Source organism: Lactuca serriola, mitochondrion (assembly GCF_051521515.1).
Source record: "Lactuca serriola mitochondrion, complete genome".
NCBI lineage: Eukaryota > Viridiplantae > Streptophyta > Magnoliopsida > Asterales > Asteraceae > Lactuca > Lactuca serriola.
In genome coordinates this window covers 77,501-97,500 of record NC_042378.1, presented here as the reverse complement: position 1 = coordinate 97,500, position 20,000 = coordinate 77,501, and the positions used below count along the sequence as shown (strand labels likewise).

At 45.6% G+C, this 20,000-nt stretch overlaps 2 protein-coding genes and 4 non-coding genes across 6 annotated transcripts; 1 reads left to right on the top strand and 5 right to left on the bottom strand.

Annotated features, from left to right (window-relative positions):
* Positions 1–4,889: 4,889 nt before the first annotated feature.
* trnP-TGG lies at positions 4,890–4,964 on the bottom strand. The gene has a single exon. It is a non-coding gene; the product is annotated as a tRNA-Pro (tRNA).
* Positions 4,965–5,203: 239 nt separating this feature from the next.
* Positions 5,204–5,277, bottom strand: trnF-GAA. The gene has a single exon. It is a non-coding gene; the product is annotated as a tRNA-Phe (tRNA).
* Positions 5,278–5,636: 359 nt separating this feature from the next.
* Positions 5,637–5,724, bottom strand: trnS-GCT. The gene has a single exon. It is a non-coding gene; the product is annotated as a tRNA-Ser (tRNA).
* A 4,379-nt stretch (positions 5,725–10,103) lies between these two features.
* Positions 10,104–10,176, bottom strand: trnM-CAT. The gene has a single exon. It is a non-coding gene; the product is annotated as a tRNA-Met (tRNA).
* Positions 10,177–13,496: 3,320 nt separating this feature from the next.
* cob (apocytochrome b) lies at positions 13,497–14,672 on the top strand. Its single transcript has one exon. The coding sequence runs from the start codon at positions 13,497–13,499 to the stop codon at positions 14,670–14,672; it is 1,176 nt and encodes a 391-aa protein (YP_009640773.1).
* Positions 14,673–16,687: 2,015 nt separating this feature from the next.
* On the bottom strand, positions 16,688–18,979 carry ccmFc (cytochrome c biogenesis FC). The gene is made up of 2 exons: positions 18,213–18,979; positions 16,688–17,267 (listed from the first exon to the last, which is right to left on the bottom strand). Exons 1-2 carry the CDS (start codon positions 18,977–18,979, stop codon positions 16,688–16,690), a joined length of 1,347 nt encoding a protein of 448 aa, YP_009640772.1.
* Positions 18,980–20,000: the final 1,021 nt, after the last annotated feature.

The window sequence follows — 20,000 nt, the reverse complement described above, 5'->3', positions numbered from 1 at the left end:
TAGTGTTCGAGGTTTGATGGCCTTGACTTTCCAGTTGCAAATTGTAAGCGGAAAGAGGCTAATCCTAATTAGGATAGGCTGAGCTTGACTAAAAGTACGATGAAGGGTCAGAGCTGCGGGAAAGAACTCGCTTTCAAGGACTAAAAGGCTGTCCCTAAAGTGGAGAGCAGTCCTACTCTAAATCTTTGCTTTATTGGACTCCCTAAGTAGTATAGCTCAACGGTTGTAGCAGTCCGACTCAAAAGTGGAAAAGCAACCACCTACGTCGATAGAGTGAGAGATAGGTCTCATACTGCCTCTTAAGGTTAGTTCTATGCCTCACAACAACTACCTCAGATTCTAAATCCGTCTTTAGATCAGAAGTAGATGCCTCTTCCAGGGCTCTGTTTAGGCCTTTCTCGTATAAGCAGATGAAAGGAAGTTGAGAAGCTTGTTGACTAGGCCGCAATTTTCTTTAAATCGTCTTGGTTAATCTATGATTTCATTCATGAATCTTCCCTTTGTGGAGATAAAGAAAGATCATTCATACTAATAGCAGTCAGTCAAGAACTACCAGGAATGTCTTTACATTATGTATGTCTTTTTCACCTCTCTAGTGACTTCCTTGCCTGCATCTCCTGTCAACAGCTAGTTAGTCCTCTTCGCCCTAATGAATAAGCTGGAGAGGCTAGGTCTTGCTTGAAACCAGTAGAGCAGTAAGCCTGAAAGCTTTCCCGTGTAACTACCAGGACCTGGATGAATTTAGTCCTTAATGTGTCCAGCATAACACCTTCTTAAAGCCACTCGCGGCATACTGAAAGCATTCGTTTTAGCCTCCCGCTTTAGTCTCCCTAACGGTCGACCTTAGTCTCGCTCCTCAGCTCGACGGTTGTAGCACTTGTCCGAGTAAAAGATCAAACAACAACGGACTAAGTCTAATCTCGTATATGACGACTAATCTCATTCTGGGGCAATGTCGTATGTGACGATCAATCTCTTTCTCAACCTGTTGACTTAACGGTTTGACCGTTCCACTCGTGCTTCTTGAAAGGAAAGAAAGAGCTCGACTGTTAAGGAGAGGGAGCACTGAGCTACACTCATTATGCCCGACCATTCCGACTCGTAAGTCACTTTATAATCAATGTATAGAATAACTTAGATTCAGTCCGGGCATTAGGTGTACATTTCTCTGTGCTAAAGGGGGTTATGTGAGGCTCCACTCTATCCTGTTGATAGCTGGAGGAAGAGGGAAAATAGGAAGAATACCCTGCTTTAGGGGGACTCAAGTAGATTCCCTCATCTTTCGCAACTCGATTCCCTCATCCATAAGGACAATGGGAAATACGAATCCCTAGGACAATGGAATTTATACCTTTCCTTCGAGTGCCCATGCCATTAGACTATGTACTGGGCTCTCTAGAAGGTAAAGCAGGAAGAGAGTAGCTGACATCAACCATAAAGCCCACTCTATCCTGCTGCCCAGGAAGAGGGAAGAGGTCAAAAGTAAGATACTATTTAGAATACCATTATGAATTTCATTTTTTTTTATCCCTATAGAGTCGCATATTTGGGCAGGGTCTTTTTTAGAATGTCTTTTGGAGCTCTAATGGAGAAGAGAGACATCATTGGGTGTCATGGGAGACCTTTTGTTGTCCTAAGGAGGAAGGGGGTGTTCTAATTCGTTCGTTACATCAAGTGATGCAAGCCTTGCACATAGGCGTGGAATTCTATACTATAAAGGGGACTCTCTTTTCTTTGGGCTATGTTCATGCGAAGCAAATATGGTGCCCCTCACAGGGCTGTTCTCTCTTCAATTCCTAGGAGTGCTTCTCATTGTTGGAGAGCCATCCATGCCCAGCTGGACTTTGTTTTCTCCCACGCCTTGTGGTCTATCGGTAAAGGTAACATTTTTTTTTGCATGATATGTGGTTGAATTCTCCTCTGCAGGTAGACAACCCTCCTCGGCCTCATATCTCTGTCAAAGAGGCCTTCAATGACCCCGGATGAAATTATGAGTATTTTGCTATCTCCATTCAATAAATTCAATCTATGCGGGGCTGTCTTTCTGAGGTTTATGAGGGCAAACTTCACTGGCTACTTCATCCTGATGGATGCCTTCTCTGTTTCTAGTGCATGGGAATCGACGCGGGCTTCTCATCCTTCTGTCTACTGGTGGAAATATGTTTGGAATAAATGGGTACACCCAAAAATTGCAGGTTTTGTTTGGCGACTTATGCATAAGGCAATATCCACTGATGAGCGTATTAAGTCTCTGGGTTTTCGGTTTCCCTCTTGTTGTCTTTGCTGTTCCAGCCCTCATAGTAAATCCATCTCGAATCTCTTTGTTCAAGGAGAGCTGGCTGCATCCCTTTGGTCCTTCTTCGCGTCTCATCTTAACATCTCAATATCCCAAGCTCAGTCTCTCGAGCAGCGTCTTGAGTCTTGGTGGACTGATACTATTTGCTCCCAGTATTCTTTTTTACGCAATTCTGTTGCTTTATTTATCCTACGGGAAGTTTGGAAAGACCGCAATTCCATTATTCATGACAATGTAAAGCTCAATATAGTGAAAACGAGACAGCTAATTTTGAAGTGGCTGCTTGACACTGTGGTTCTTTTCCACCCGGCTGGGTTTACATGATCAAGCTTGCCTTCATGCTCTTCAGGTTCCTATTATTTCCCCTAAACCTAAGAGGGGACGTAGGGTTAGCATCCACCTGATATTGGCTCTTTCAAACTCAATGTGGACGGTTCCGCTATAAATGGATTCATAACAGGGGGTGGTGTTATCAGGAATTACCAAGGTCAGGCTATTTTTTTTTTCGGGTAAGAACATGCAAGCAGAAGCTCGGGCGTTAATCACTGGCTTGGATCTTGCCTCCCAATTAGGCATACCCCTCTCATGTATGGAACTTGACGCTCAAGTCTTGTTGCATTTCATTCATACAGGGAGCTCCCCTTGGAACTTGGTATCTTTGACGCGATCATGCAAGTCTCTCTTATCTCCTTCATGCAATCTTTCCCGCATCTTGCGAGAAGGGAACAAAGTAGCAGATTCGCTGGCATCCTTTGCTCACGCTCATAGGGACAGCATGGTGTTCTACTCAGAAGATCAGTTTCCCACTTGCTGCAAAAGTCATCTGCTTCATGATGCTTTGGGCTTATATAGCTTCCGACCATCATAGGTCTTTTAGCTCTTTTCTTTATGATTATGTAGCCTATGGGCCTTTTCTTTGGAGGTTTGGCTTAAATCCCCCTCCAGTTACTTTCATTTTAGATCCTATTAATTTAAGGCTTTGCCTTTCAAAGAAAAAAAATAAAAAAAGAAAGAACAAATTCGAACCGGCCTTTCCTTTGATAGTCGACAAGCTTGACTTATAGCGAATTCCATAGAATTGGGCCGGCCGCCTGGAATCAAAAGACTTTCGAACCCGTTGAAGATCCTTGTGGCTCCGGATTCCTCCAATCCAGCCGATTCCGAATCGACCAATTCCGGGATCTTTTGCAGCGAAGGCCTGTCATCGAATTCTTCAAACCTGGGGCATGTCGATCCTGAATGAAACTAAACATCATTGATCCTACTATCAATCAATCCAAAGGCCTAACTCCGGCTCTCTCTACGGGTGGAAGGAGGGGCAACAGCCTTGTCAAGGCGCGGGCCAAGCCCACTCAAAGTGAAGCGATTTATACCGCTGCACTAGAATAGGAAAAGCCAGACATTCCTTCTTTTCAGAATTCCAGTCCTGCGGGCCTGCCCGAACTGTCAGTGATTCAAACAAAGACGCGGGTGCGAGTCTTCCTCGGTTGAAGTCAAAAAAGTCCTCCTCCTTTATCTTATTCCTACCATCCGGGGCGAAAGGATGAGACGGAATAGCGTGTCATTTCGGAACCGTTCATAAGCTTTCCCTTGACTAATATCAAAGTCAAGGCAGCTATCTGGATAATTTTGGGCCGAAGGCATCACAAGATCGAGAGGAGCCATCTTGATTCGGACTAGAGGAGGAAGTGAGCCCATAGGTGTAGGAATCAATCCACTGTCTCGTTGCCAATTAGAGTAGAGCCAAAGGCAGCTATCGCGATGAATTGTTACAATGTGTGCCTCCTTCTGGGGAAGCGCGCATGCAGGTGCAGGAAGGAAGCTTCTGCACAGCAGACAATGAATCTATGGGTCCCATGCCTTGTTAGACGACCCGTGCCTTCATCCAAACAGGTGCCTCCTAGGCGGAGAGGAGGGCTTAGGATCGCCTTTACCAGGGGGATGAGGATGAGACAGAGTTGACTCCCGCGGCCTCCCGGTAGAAGAGGGAGAAAGCCCAGTCTTCTATCTCAGTCTCAACAGAAGGTAAGAGGAAGGGCCATTCCCTCTTTCCTTCGGGAAGGGCTTCAAAGCGCCTTCATCATGTCAAGCTTCAGGCAACCGATTGGCTCCAAGGGACTTTAGAAGAAGAGCAATGAGCGTAGTGTTGAACTATTTCAGTAAGCACCCCTTCCGAAATAGAAATCCATCCTTGATTGCCATCGAGATTTCCTCCCCAACTAGCCCCTTATTAATCTAAAATGAAAGAAGAAGTTCGGGAAACCGTCAGGCCCCACTCAAACTAGCTGCCCTGCCACCTTAGAATTCTAAAGAAGCATTTCTTAAAAAAAAAGAAAGAAGCCCGAATGCTCAAGCTCAATATCATATGGGTTGTGTTCTACCAACGAGCAGCCAGGAGCCTAAAGAAAGCACTGAGAAAGAGATAAGTGTTCCGTATAGGTTCGTATATATATATACTGTGGCGCTATATGATCTTTAGCTATAGGTCTCGTGTGCTTGCTATATAAAGTACATATACGAGTCACGAGTAAGAGGAAGTGGTAACGGTCGATGGATGTTCATATTTGAGTATTTGCTGACGGAATGCCTCACATCAAGGTGACAGGATTCGAACCTATGGCCCTCTGTACCCAAAACAGATGCGCTGACCAGACTGCGCTACACCTCGTCTCACCACCCCGGAGCATATAGATCCACCCGATCGATGAACACTCAAACCGAACTCACCCATCCTTTTGGGCACAGGGACGCGAGAACCTAAGAAACAGCTTTTTTTTCGAAATCTGCCTCCAGCAAGATAGGGCGACGCAAAAAAGCCGTATAGTGCAGGAGCGCTCACATTTTTTGGCTGACTCTTGCACTTGAATTTCAAAATCCGGCTCGCTCCCGGCCTTTGGACCCTTGGCCCGCTTAGAAGTGGATTCGAACCACTGACACAAGGATTTTCAGTCCTTTGCTCTAACCAGCTGAGCTACCTGAACCACTTTCCTAAAATATGTTTTATTCATCGAATAGCGCCCTACCTTACCACTTGACTAGTAAAAAGCCCTTGTACTAAAAAAAAGAGAATAGATAGGCCTTTTTCGCTTCTTCGCCAAGCTTTCGAGCAGCTCTTTCAACTGCCGCCTAATCCCCCAACATGCTCAAGAACCGAGAGCCGTCCAGTCCCTGGACAGCCGGAGGGAGCTTGCTTATAGAAAGAAGATAGGCCGATCAAACAAAAAGAACGCGCAAAGGTCTCTCCGCTCCTAGTCACTAAGTAGTGCTATTCTGGGGGGCTGGACTCCACCAAGAGGTTCTTTCTCTCACGTCATTTCGCCCGCCCGTTTCACTTCTGTTCCGGAGGAAATGGGATTTGAACCCATGATACAATCTTCTTGTATGTCGATTTAGCAAACCAATGCCTTAAGCCACTCAGCCATACCTCCAAGTTCTTGATCGGAATGGAATTTGATGTGCCGGGTTTGGTTGGTTGCCCGAAGGGCTATCTGATCCGATCAACTGCGTAAGCCGTAGCGCGCTAGCGCGCGTACTATTCCGGGGACTCTATCCAGATCTATGGATCTCCCCAGCATCCAAGCGAGACTCCATCAAAATCTGCCACTCGTTGGGCGACGCCTTCTTTTCTACGAACACCCCACCACTGAATGATGAACTTTGCCAGTTTTCGCCTCCGACCCGACCAGGAGAGAACACAGGGTCAAGCCAAGCCCTTACCCGCCTGAATGGAATTCATATCTCCTTCGTCTGGTCGAGAAGGGAGAAAGCCCGTGGAACTGGACTGTGACTCTTCTATTACATTATGGAGAAGTCCATTCTCGTCATGGTCGATCCACGTCCTACCGTAGTGCCCGGAGAACCAGGCTTGCTTAGCTTACAAAGCTAGCTTACTAACGCGAATCCTTTTTTATTGATTGCACGAGCTAGCCAGCAAGCCAGCAAAGCCCCCGACGCTTAATCGCTTCATTTAGGCACCTACTGACACTAAAGCCGTTCCACTCGTGCTTCTCTAACGAGAATCACTTCGTTCCACTCTCCCAACAGGCCAGCAAGCCATTCCTAGCGGCTTAGCCCTTGTTAAAGGCTAAAGAGCGTACTGAACACTCACCCTTTCTCGCCAGCAAGCTAAGCTCCTAGTCCTCTTAGCCGGCTTACCTTTAACCTAACTCTCTAGTTTATGGCCGAAAAACACGGGAAAACACTACTTTTTGATCAAAAAAAAGAAGGCCATTTAAAAGCTCTTTTCTTGTGTTCTTGAGTACACGTTAGGATATTACTTCAGGGGCTATCCAAGCCATTGAGGAGCCTGCTCAAGCTGCTGAGGATGATGAATGATCCTAGAGGCTCTTCTTCCGTATGAGATCTTATAACCGGGAAGCGTAGGTAGAACTTGTGGAAGGAAGACACTGGCGAGTAGACCTGTGAGAGCCCCCCATCAAAGGTCGATATCTTACCTTTCAAAGCGGGTATAAGAATGGGAAGTCGGGATATCCCAATCTTCCAGCTCTCAAGCAGTTCAGAAGATTCATCCCTCATTCAATCCCCTTTGCTCCTGCTTTCATCTACCCCTATGCTTCTGCTTTCTTCGTCTATGCCTATGCCTCCAGGGATGGATCCAATTTCCTGTCCTTTTTTGGAATCGTTGATACATATGTTATGTTACGATGGCTTCGGATGAGAGAGGGTGGTCGTAGATCATAGTTCTGTAGCGAAGCTAGGCTGTTGAGTTTGAGCTATGAGTTCTGACCTGAGCTAGTCTTTCAGATTAGGCAGGGAACATGAGGGACAGTTCCTCACTACCGAAATTCCCTTACAGTTCTAGAAGGTAAGAGAAGCTAGGGCTTTTGAGTTCCAGTAATCAAGCCAAACTGGAGTTCTGGAGAGAAGGCAGTGAACGGAGTTGGCGGTTCGAGTTCTTGGCAGGACGGATGGGACCCAGAGTTAACAAGTAGCTTGGCTCAACCTTCGCTTTCCTTTGACAAGGCAGCTAAGGCTCCAGCTTCGCTTTCTACTTCGCTGCCTTTCTCTAACGAGACAAGTAAAGTACCTTAATTCACTTACAGCAAGATAAGGTATTTCAAGCGGGTGAAAGTATAGAGCTACTAACCAGAGTCAGAAAAGTTGGTTGGCATTCAAGCAAGAGAGAAAGAAGTCCCGATCAGGCTACAAGTGGGACTAGAAGCGAGGGCCGCTATTCCGGTCAGCTTGTTAGAAAGGGAACTAGCACCCTAAAGACAGCTACTCTCGCTTTCTAACAGTAAACTAAACTGCCTTCCGGTCGCCTCACCAACGCCTTCTCTCCCTATCGGTCGAACTTTTCCATCCGGGAAAGGGGATCGATTACCTTTCTTAGCTAGGAGAAAGTCACTGTCATCGCTCTCTCCTTGAATCGCTCGGAAATCGTACCTAGCCTCTCGTCCATAACCTAGCCCGAAGCTCTCAAGCGACTGATTTCACACAAGTAGTAGGACCTTCTTGTATAGTGGAGTTAGAATAGGCTCTAGAATAGTCGAATTAATGGTCAGTCTCGCTCTCCACCCTGCTGCTAGATGGGATAGGGCTTTTCACATGCTTGAGATAAGACAGATCTTTTTTAGGCATTAAAGAGGCCGAGAGAAAAGTCTCATTTTTACATAGATGAGCAGCAACTTTATAAATTCATGCTCAAGTCTGTCACTTAGAAGATAGGATGGTATCGACCCGGACAAGGGGGCAAGATCCGCTGGCTTAGGGCCCCTTTAGTAGGGAGCAGAATCGGTAGGTTCCTTTCCGCCCATCGATTCAATAAGATCAGTTCAATCAGTAAAGGTCGAATTGAAATCTATTATTATCATAGACAAGACAAGGGAAGATGCCCCCAATAGAAGGCAATTTTTTAATGTACCAGAGAATAGGCAGGTTTAGAGTTAGAGGAATATCAAGAATTGGAATATCAGTCAGAAATTGAATAAGAGAAGCAAAGACGGGTTATAGTATAGTAGAATCAGTAATCATCTAGCGGGGACGGTTTCACTTATAGGTCAAGGGTCTCGCCCATCTCTATTCGCCTATCCTCTTCCTAGATCGAAGCTTTCCTTGGCTTCGAAGCCTATCTCCACCATGACCTCTTTCTCCTAGCTCTAGCTGTCGAAATAAACCGCCTCTCCCTCTGTCCTAGTCAATTCATTCTTTCTTGGCCTCTTCGTCAGTAGGGGTCTGGAATCTAACCCTCAAACCTTTCCTTTAAGATAAGAAAAGCGTATCGCCCTTTCCTCTATCAACTACCATCGGAAACGCGGAAAGAGCCTATCTCTTACTCTTAAATCCAGTAAAGCTTAAGAGAGGTACTGAAAAAAAAGACTAAGTGACCCGAGAAGCCCACCCTTTAGGTCCCTTTTCATAGACGAGAGAATGAGGATCGATTTAGTGCTGAAAGCCTTAAAAGCATCAATACGATTTCAGCTTGCCCCTATACTCTATGAGATAGAAACTTTTGCCATTGAAGGGTCCTCATAGAAGGAAAGAGTGAAAGTCTCATTTTGACACTAGCGAGATACCTACTTTCTAATGGATCTCTCAGTCTACGAAGGAAAAAGTGAGAACGTTAAAATGCCTTTCTAATAGAAAGTTTCTACATGCTATCTGGAGCTATAGGTAGAGGAATTTGATCGATTGGCTTTCAAGCTGAACTATGTAATTAAGAAGTGTAATGCCAAACTGATTAGCTAAGAGAAGCCCTGGAGTAAGGCTTTAGCCTCAGCCTCCTATTGCCCTGACCAAAGTTGCATGAGAATGCTAAAACAATTAAACCGACTCTCTAATGCAGCCACCTACTGCACTATTTAAGTCAATAGCAGAACCATCCACATTTAGTTTAAGGCCTGTAATATGAGGAATCTGAGCCATTTCCCTCTTTTGGGAATGGCGGGCAGAATGATTATCAAGGCTTGAATGCATGTCTGATCATGAAGACTGAGAGAGTAAGAAGCCTTAAGAGATCTGAGCACCACTTCAAAACACTTAGGATCATTTTTGTTTTTCTTTGAAGGATCTTCACACAGGGAAAGAGCTCCTAAGTGCTAAGTCCGACAGTGCTCTCCACCCTGGATAAAGGTCTATGAGGTGTGGGATGTCTTCCCTTCCTGAGTTAGTGCCAAAAGAATAGTAAGCAATGATCATGTTGCCAGCATGCTATGCGACTAGTCGATTATCTTACTAAGCTAAGAACTGGATCTCCATCCAAGAAAGTCAATAGATATTTTTTATGGCTTTCAGTGCCCCTAGCACGAGATCATCGAACTGCACTTGAATTAAGAGGTTCACTTCACTGCTGGTATGCTTTAGGACTCTTCACTGAATGACGACTGACTAGCGGATTCAGGGAACGAAGATGGCCCTCTACCTACATCTATACTGGACTCCTGACTGTTAAGAAACTTTTTCTTTTTTCGATTTTGAGTTCTTTTTAGAAGAGAGAAAGAGTAGAAACAAAGGGTACGCTCTCTAGAAGATTTGCTCGGAGCTGTTCACTTTCACTCGGTCGACTGGTATCTTGAAACCTCTTCGCTTGCGGGGGCAGGAGTGGAAACGTCTGAGAGAGCGCTTCGCGAAAGAATCGTGTGGCGCGGTGAAGGGTTCCCGTTGGGGTTTCCGGCTCTCCTGGTCTCCACCTACTTGTGGAAGAGGGGGGTGAGTTGATATTAAGGTGTCAAGGCGCTCGAAGAAGGCCACAAGTGGAAGCAACCGATGCTTTGGTCATTCAGTTGACTCCTTGCTGCCAGTCCGTGCTTGCTGTCATGCTGGCAAAAGCGGGGCTTTCGGTCGGTTTTACCTACTATTGGATTTGAACCAATGACTCTCGCCGTATGAAAGCGATACTCTAACCGCTGAGTCAAGTAGGTCAAGCTGAGTCAAGTCAGAGAAAATAGACCCCTATAAGTATAAGAGAAAGCCGCGCAACCAAAGTTCCCCTTACTATACAAGGGGGGGCGGAGCGCTAAGAAAGAGAAAGCGTTATCACTATACGAAATGAAGCAGCGGCTAGCACGCTAAGCTAAGATCAACCACTTGGAGAACGCGGAGCCTTTCTTTCTCGGTCGTCTGTCTTAAGAAGTTAAGCGGATTCCGATTCATGTGGTCGTTCTCTGCTGCATTGGTGTTTTCACTCCCCACTCTCCACCAGAACAAAATGTTTCCACTATATCTCAGGAGTAGTCAAAGGAAGTACGGCGGGTCCGAGTAGGAAAAAATGAACTAAGAAGTAGGGCATAGAACAATGGATCAATTCATTCAACAAGATCCGTTCGGATCAGACCAGGATGAATGGGATTGGTTTGACCTCTCGCTCGGAATTCACCCGCCGCCGACAGATGTCCCATGCCACGTTTCGTGAACAGCTATGCCCGAGAATGAATGAATTGTGATATAGCGCCGAATAAGTCACAGCTCTATTCCCGACTTGAAATCCATAAAGGACTTTAAGGGAGAGAAAATGGGGGGCCCTAAAATGCCTCGGGACGACTGCACGTTACATCATAGCAGCACGACCAAATGGAGGCGGAAAGCCGGTTGGGCGCTAGCGCTTTATATTATACTAATATAATATGAATTCAATTAAGTTAAGGGCTTTTCCCTTATTAGTAAAGTTGCTCGAGGCCGGAAAATGAGAATACAATCTAGAAGATCTGGTCGAATGGTAGAAGAATCTATGGATTCGTTAGGAATCGATAGTCGTTGGCTGGACATACGAGTCACAACCGGCCGGGAAGAGGAGGGATCAACGACGGAGCTACTAGCTACTAGTTGTAAAGGAAAGGACAAGACCACCTTTCGTACATTTCTACTGGTCCAGACATTCGAATAGCGAACGAAAGACCAGGAGATTGGATCTAGAAAGCACTTCCAGCAGGGTTGACGGCTGTGTGGTCCTCATTCAGCTGGAAGTAGGAAAGAAATCCCGGCACGACCGATGACTTAGTCTCCTTCTCCGCTTCGACTCAACCACCTACCTAACCTCTTAGAAAAGATCCGATAGATAGCAGCTACCTAACTTTTAAGCCCTTCACCAATCAAGGTCTTTCATCTAGTAAGTCCTAGTACTATGTTCTCCAAGCTTGACTAATAGAGTAGGCAGGCCCTTTAGAGAGCAGTAGAATGTTGGGTTAGCTCTGCCTTTAAGTGATAGGGGGTGAGGGGAACTGCTCAGAAATGTCTTAGTTGGTTGAGGAGTGACCGATCCGGTCAGTCAAAAAATAGTAAAAAAAAAGAAAGTCTGTCTGGTCTGGTGTAGCTAATGTGACTTTCTCGATCTATAGTTCTTCTTCTTTCTCTCTCTTGACCAATGCTCTGGCTTCCCTCACTCAAAAAATCAGCCGTTGTGACACAGGTGTCTCGAGGTAGGCCGTGGATTGAATAGAGAAAGAAGGAAGTGCTTGCGCCTTAGGAATCTTGCGCTAAGGCTTGAACTTGCTGCATTCTAGTTTCCAGGAGCGCACTGGAGTTTGATCTTTCAGTCGTTCATTCTTCAAGGCATAATCTTTCGTGACAAGCGGAAGACGGAGGAGCAGGCAAGAAGAGCAAGTATAGTGAAAGTATCCTCATGGGCCAAACAAAAAGAGGTTGAGCCCCAACGTCAAATTAATGCATTGATTCAAGGGGTACCCGTGCAAACATCGTCTATCTCTCTGGTCAAGTGGCTCCGCTCTTAGGGAGAGAATCTACGGATTCTGTGAAAGGGCTTCCCTATCTATGATTGAGCTCTCGCTCTTACTCTTTCTATCAGTCGTGTTTTTTCTTTTCTCTCTGACCGTCAACTTGCTTGATTTACTAACCTCGTGTTCTCATCCACTTTAAGGTCAGGTCGAAGCAAAGCGTTTTCCTTCCTCTTCCTATCGGAAAACAAGAACCCGCCAGCTAACTTCTCTCTAGTGGGCTTCACTTGTACGCTATCCTTCCTGACCTTACCTCGACTCTACTCTCCAAGCTCACTGCTCGACGCTCGCCTGACATATCGGTCTGAAGTTTCTTTGATCACTTAGGACAGACAATCTTTCTAAAAAAGAAAAATCTCGTAATATAGTTCAAGAAAGTGGCTGTGACGTGAATTGCATTGTGCTCATCAACGTGTAAGCTGCACCATGCTGAATGAGAGAATGACATTCCCTTTCAATTGAGATATTGCGTATGATAAGAGAGATAAAGGTTCCTTTTTTTCCGGTATGCTGCTCCGCGAGCAAGGAGCGATAGAAGCTAGTATTCTGTAATGAATAACAAGAGTCTGGCACTATAGGGGAATCCAACACCTAGTGATTTACATTTTACACCTTATCTTCTAGACTTTCGGTGGAAAAACCAGCCGAGTCTTCCAGCAGGAGTTCCACGCCTTTTTAACCTGCATAAAAAAAAAAGGAAGTCTTGCGCCGGGCATGATCCCGGTGTCGAGCAGAGCAGAGCGAATTAAAAAATTTGAATGAGAAATCATTTTCAAATGAGACTCTATGGTAGTCCTACGCCAAGTGATCTAGAATTTATGGTAGATGAGGGTTTTTCTTTATCTTCAGGTGGTACCTCTACTACTCTTTCTTCAACTAGGTCGGACGCACAAAGCGCTCCACCTGAGTTAGAGCGGTTATTTGAGAGAATCTGCAATGAATACGCGGAGTGGGTGGTGATAGCCGATAAGCAATTACCCCCCGAATGGGACATGCCTGACCTTGTTCGGGCAGTGATAGGGGAGGAAGCGCTAGCCACCCCAAGCTATATGAGCGATGCCTATTATGATGTAATGTTACATGGACAAAATAGTTGGTTATGCCAATCAATTTTGAAGTTTCTTGATCTAATCAACTATGTCTTCTAGTCTGTTTGGAAGGAGAACTCATTTTCATTTCATCTTGTGACTCATTCTCTTCGATCTTCTCTTTGATTGCTTTTGAAAACGTCTTTTTAACTGAACTACAATGGTCTGATTCTTTTGAAGAAGATATGTAGGCAATTCGGCGTATACCCGGATGCGACCCCATCCACTCCCTCCATCCATGGATAAGGATAAAACAGCATCTTTCACTGTTTCGTTGGAAAAACCAACGCTCATATTGACTTTCTTTCGCCCTACTCTAAGGGTACTTTAAAGATTTTGATATCTTTTTTTTATATTATATAAAGGCCCCAGAACGCTAAAAGGTGAGGGAACCAGAGTTCTCTTTCTAAAAAAGAAAAAGAAATGACTATAAGGAACCAACGATTATCGATTCTTAAACAACCTATATTCTCCACACTTAATCAGCATTTGATAGATTATCCAACCCCGAGCAATCTTAGTTATTGGTGGGGGTTCGGTCCGTTAGCTGGTATTTGTTTAGTCATTCAGATAGTGACTGGCGTTTTTTTAGCTATGCATTACACACCTCATGTGGATCTAGCTTTCAACAGCGTAGAACACATTATGAGAGATGTTGAAGGGGGCTGGTTGCTCCGTTATATGCATGCTAATGGGGCAAGTATGTTTCTCATTGTGGTTCACCTTCATATTTTTCGTGGTCTATATCATGCGAGTTATAGCAGTCCTAGGGAATTTGTTCGGTGTCTCGGAGTTGTAATCTTCCTATTAATGATTGTGACAGCTTTTATAGGATACGTACCGCCTTGGGGTCAGATGAGCTTTTGGGGGGCTACAGTAATTACAAGCTTAGCTAGCGCCATACCCGTAGTAGGAGATACCATAGTGACTTGGCTTTGGGGTGGTTTCTCCGTGGACAATGCCACCTTAAATCGTTTTTTTAGTCTTCATCATTTACTCCCCTTTCTTTTAGTAGGCGCCAGTCTTCTTCATCTGGCCGCATTGCATCAATATGGATCAAATAATCCATTGGGTGTACATTCAGAGATGGATAAAATTGCTTCTTACCCTTATTTTTATGTAAAGGATCTAGTAGGTTGGGTAGCTTTTGCTATCTTTTCTTCCATTTTTATTTTTTATGCTCCTAATGTTTTGGGGCATCCCGACAATTATATACCTGCTAATCCGATGCCCACCCCGCCTCATATTGTACCGGAATGGTATTTCCTACCGATCCATGCCATTCTTCGTAGTATACCTGACAAAGCGGGAGGTGTAGCCGCAATAGCACCAGTTTTTATATGTCTGTTGGCTTTACCTTTTTTTAAAAGTATGTATGTACGTAGTTCAAGTTTTCGCCCGATTCACCAAGGAATATTTTGGTTGCTTTTGGCGGATCGCTTACTACTAGGTTGGATCGGATGTCAACCTGTGGAGGCACCATTTGTGACTATTGGACAAATTTCCCCTTTTGTTTTCTTCTTGTTCTTTGCCATAACGCCCATTCTGGGACGAGTTGGAAGAGGAATTCCTAATTCTTACACGGATGAGACTGCCTGAAAAGTGAGAAATTCTGACACCCATCATTTTCGAGTGAGTATTACACCAAGAATTGACAAGCCTTTAGTTGTACGTTTTCTATTTCTTACGTGACTTTGATGAAAGAAAGCATTCCGGGAACAGGAATAAGAGTAAAGGCCTTCCTTGTCATTGTAGTAGGCTTGTTTGCAAGAGAGAAGAAGCAGCTTCAACGATGCAATCAGACCTGTGAGAGTAAGCATGAGAAGCCAGTCTGTCTGCAATTGAGTTGCCTTGTCTATAGATGTGAGAAACCATCATGCCAGAAGACAATAAGCTGATGCATTCTCTGATCAAGTAAAGCACATGTCAAGGGGTGGATATAAGACCAAGGATGGAGTCCACCATAACTTTGGAATCAGATTCGATGTCATTCACTTGGATGCCCTTATCAGAACATAGTTTGAACCCATCTCTGAGAGCTCTAGTCTCAGCCATCATGTTAGTACCATTGTGATAGAATGAAGAGAAGGAAAAAATAAAAAATTTGACCTGAACTCTTTCTCAGGATACCACCACCTGCACTCTCTCCCATAGTAGCTGATCCATCTATGTTGAGTTTGGTACATTTTGGGGGAGGAGGATTTGATCCATATCCCGCTTTTATTTCCCTTCGGGCTCCTTATTCCGAGGCTGTTCTTTATCACGGCTCTTCTGAGGCTTTCCAACCAACCCTGTTGACTCGGAGTATTCAACCCCCCATTCGCCTAGCCATCAGATTCCTCCGCTGCCATCTTCGCTTTTGGCTCCTTGTCATTTGATCTGGGGGAATCAACCTCGAAGAAGGGAGCCTAGGAGCGTAGTTTGGCCTGTGTTCAAAATTCAATGCTCAAATTCCAGCTTCAAGCGTTCTGCAGCTCATAATCATATTATGGAAAAGGAGGCGTGGGAAAACGGCACCAATTCTGTCCAATAACATCAAAAACCTCATTTTTTAGTCCTTCGGCCTTCGCAAACAAACAGTCCGGCCAACCCAAGTAATCCCCCATAACATCAATCAGTACCGCAAAAGGCTAAAAATCTGACTAAGTCTCCAGCAGCTGCGGAGCGGGGGATAAAGGAACAGCAGGATTACAACATTGCACAGGATCAATCAGAATGCGGGAGCGCAGAGCCTTTAAGAGATAGGGGGTGCGGGAGCATAATACTTAATACTAAGGATTCCCCGCGGTTTTTCATGCAGATTTGACCACGGTGTGCACCCCCCTTAACTTAACCCCTATTACGTAAGGGGGACCTTCGGCGGGATAAAAGAGAGTGCGGGAAAAGCAGCTACAGATACAGGACAAAAGAAGGAGTGGCGCACTTAAAGAGTAAAAAAATCCATCGTAGCGCAAAAGAGCATCCCGCAGAAAGAGGATCCCGCGGAAAGTTTCCACTTTTCTGTCCAGCTGCAAAATGGAATGGAATAGTCTAAGATGCTTAATAGCTCCAACAAGCGCGAAAGCCGTTGCTTCTTGCTTTCGAGCCCAAGCCTACGTTTGCTTAGTAAGGTTGCTTCTTTTTATATCTCCTCAAAAAAATAAAGGCGAAAGGTTGCTTGCTTTACTTTGAGAAAGAAGTAGAAAGAAGGTATTATATAATAAATAAAAGTAAAAGCGCTAACGCGCTTTTTTTTTCAATAAGGGGCGGGAAGAAGCGAGCCTCTCAGAGAAAAAAGTGCTAGTTGTAGCGCGCTAGCGCGCATTTGACTAAAAACATGGAAAGTAAAGGCTCTGGGCAACGAGTGGGGGGGAGCCTTGACTTGAAGCATTGTACAAGTGCTTAAGGCTCCTTCGGGCCATGGCCACAACTATCATATAAGGCAAGGCTTGGAAGCAAGCTACCTGCGCCTATCGGCGGGAACTGGGCTTGGCTTGGTTAGTAGTGCCCGCCCATTCTGTCTCGCCCGCCTGCCGACCCATGAATTCTTCAGAGCGGGCCGGCAGGCCGGGCGTACGGGAACCGTCGAAGAAGTGCCTCAACGCGCCGCAGCCACTACTTTACTTTGACTCCTTTTATGCAATTATGAACTCCACGTAACTTTCTCGATTCCAAGGCAACTTATCCTTTTTGAGCTGACGTAACAAACTACGCGATCCTCCCAACGAAGCCAACATAAATCCGATCCGAATAAAAAAAATAAAAGGCAGTTTCATTATGGTAGTATACCAGCCACCTGTTCTGGAACTGGAAGTTCCAATCGGAGCATATAGATCCGTAAATGGATTTGTATGTATAGCCACTTCAGTCGTGTTCGTCGTTTCTTGAAAGTATCTTTTTTCTGGGAACATGGTCAACCAGAAATTCTTATGTTCGCGATTCTTCATCCACCGATGCAGAAAATGCTCCAGTTTTCCATTCTCATATGAGGCCGGAAAGTTTATTGGCAACAGGTCGACACGAAGTGATTCATCATCCTCAAACATGAGCCGATCGTTAGTTAGGGACGGTTTATAGATCAGAAAATTCCCACAAATTGAATGAGAAGTGGGTCCATGTAAATAATCGAGACCTTGCAAACAACAACGCTCCTTCCCCATATGGAGTTCGGAACCCAAAGGCAATCGTTGAGTGAACTGTATCTTCTTTGTGTTAGTTAACCTAAGCCGCACCCTTACTGCTGGGGTGGGGCTCGGCCTCCGAACCGTACGTGGGACGAGTTTCTGCCTCATACAGCTCGGGCCGAAACCCGGGGGAAGTTTAGGAGAGATGGAGAGAGCCAGCAGCTGACAGTCGGGGCGGGGATAAGCTTCCTTCTTCACAAGCTTCTCCCTCCCAAAAAAACCGAACCGATAGCGCTTCCCGTTTTTTCTATTCCATCCCATTCCATTCCGGGACAGGCGGCTAATACTAATCTAATAAGTGAAGTAGTCGTCGTCTGACCAATCGGCTCGGACACCAGACCGCCCGTGCCCGCCCATTTTGTCTCGCCCTAAATGGAATCCCTTAGTTACGCTGCGCCCCGACCCGAGTCCCCACGTCCGCTTTTCACCGCCCGAAACCCAAGAAGTTGGCTTTGCCAACACAACATTAGGGCCGTCCCCTTCATTCTATACTGACCCCGGCCCGGGCTGGCTTTTTGGGAAGCCCGTCCCCACCGTGCTCACGGCCCGGCTGGCCTGCCAGCGGTAGTGGGAATTATCCCGTTCCCTGGTCAAAGACTTGGTTGGATGCGGGATCTACTCCACGAGGAGCGGTACGGACGTAGATGATATCATCACGACCTCTCTTTTCGTACCGCTAGGGATGCTTAACGCCACTTCGCCAACTGGCGTTACCTGCGCTTTCGTGTCTCTCAGTGTGGTCAGCACTGGGTGTTTCCGAGCAGCGAGGCTTACACCCATTCGCATTAGTTCATCCAAAGTTCCTTACCCTTATGCACGAATTATTGAATAAGCCATCTTCCTATCAAGGTTAAGGAGTCAACTGAGCATCTCAGCGGCGGGATTGAATACCCGGATCGAATCAGAGTTCACGCCGCCCGCCCTGAACAAATAGGAGGCGTGGGCCACAGGTCGCACATAAGCCGCCGGGTCGCACGACAGAAGAACACCCAACATAAAGATGCACACTCCTCCATGTGAAATATTCATCTTCATTGGGGCTTTTTTGTAGTAGTCGTGACCAACAGCCATCAGCTGTCGGCTCGTTGGTAAGGTGAGAGCTTCAAGCCCGATTTCTGGTGGCGCACCCCCCACACAAGCACCGCCCGACTCAGGGGGGACGGGTAAAGCTACAGGCCCAAAAACTTCGGCCCTTCTTTCTAAATGGGGGTGCCCAGGGCGCCTCATCTTGTCATTTCGTCCTTGCTCATTCCCGTTAGGCTGAAGTCTTTGGCCTTTCCTTCTCCGCGCCCGCTCACGCTTCGCTGACCTATCGCGTGGTAAAGAGAAGAAAGTACGAAAGAATAGTAAACGGAGCACACCGCAGAAAGATTCTAAATATGAGAAATCCCCCTTTTTTTCGATAAGAAGGAAATGAAGAACAGGAACGAAACGAAATAAGGCCTTTCTAGCTCTAGTTTCGGATGAGCTTCCCCCAATTATGTCTGGTAATAGAATAGGTCGGCTTGCTCTGACCAAGACTCCGCTTTTTGCTCCGTCCGTGGAGCGTATGAATTTCCTGGAATGTAGATAGACCAAAAGAGGGAATGAAGGGATAGGAATAGGAATTATAGTACCATTAGAAGAAGGGGCACCTGTGGGAACATCTCTACTGACGAACCATTTCAATAGTACGGGTGCTGCCGTGCCACGAGGCACGACCATGGAAGTAATGAAAAAGAAAAAGTTTTGTAGTTGGACCATCTGTTCTATCCGTTCGAGTTTTGCTTCTATAGAGAAGATGAGACGCTAAAAATGAAAGTGTTCGCAACGCATACCGAAAGGGTACCAATGAAGCCGACCATTAATGACTAGTTCGAAGACCAAGAGCGGTCTGATCCAAAAAGAAAGCGTGACCTTTAAGGTAGGGGTAATCCGAACTTGAGGCGGAATCCCTCATCGGTAAAGTGGGAGTAGAATTCACGGTATATTTGTGAATTTCTACCGCTTTGGTTTATATCCTGAATAAAGAAATTCAGACTCCCGTCCATGATATCCCGTTGGAAGGAATGTTGCAAAGAGCTCACCGGCTCCACCTTACCCTCAAGGAAGTCGTACGCCTCCGCCCTTATATTCGTATATGGCGAAAGTTCCATGATACGATAAATCTTTTGCTCACCAAACATAAGATCGAAGAGCCTATCTTGCAATAGACCCTTTCTTTCTAATACTGTGAGTTCAAAATATTCTCTATCAAGTATGGCCCTATAATGGGGCACATCAATAGCTTGCTCGAAGTTATTGTGAACAAGCCCCTCATACTCCCCGGGATTATTCTGGGGAGGAAGGTTGTAGTAATCACGGCTCTGGAGACTCCGTATGCGAGCATAAATCTCAGCTTCGTTATCGGCCGCTATTTCGGCTCTAAACGTAGCCAATGATTCACTGCTCGAGGAAGACTCCAAAGCCGGAAGACTACTTTCATTTCCACTTTCGGAAGATACTTGCCAAATGCAAGCGCTTGTCATTCCTGCCAGCAGAGAAAAACACAAATATCTAGCAAAAGTACAGAATACGTAAATTAGAATGAGAATGACGAAGAAAAGAAAAGAACTCTTCTTCCCTTTGGAAACTCAAATTATATAAACCAGTATTAAAGTGACCAAAAGTAATAATAAAGCGATGACGGTGGAAATTATGGGGCAGCTGTCCGTTCCTATAAAACGTCCGACAAAGAAAGCCGACCCGAACATCGGAAAAAGCGTAAGGAATAAAGTTAGTGGCA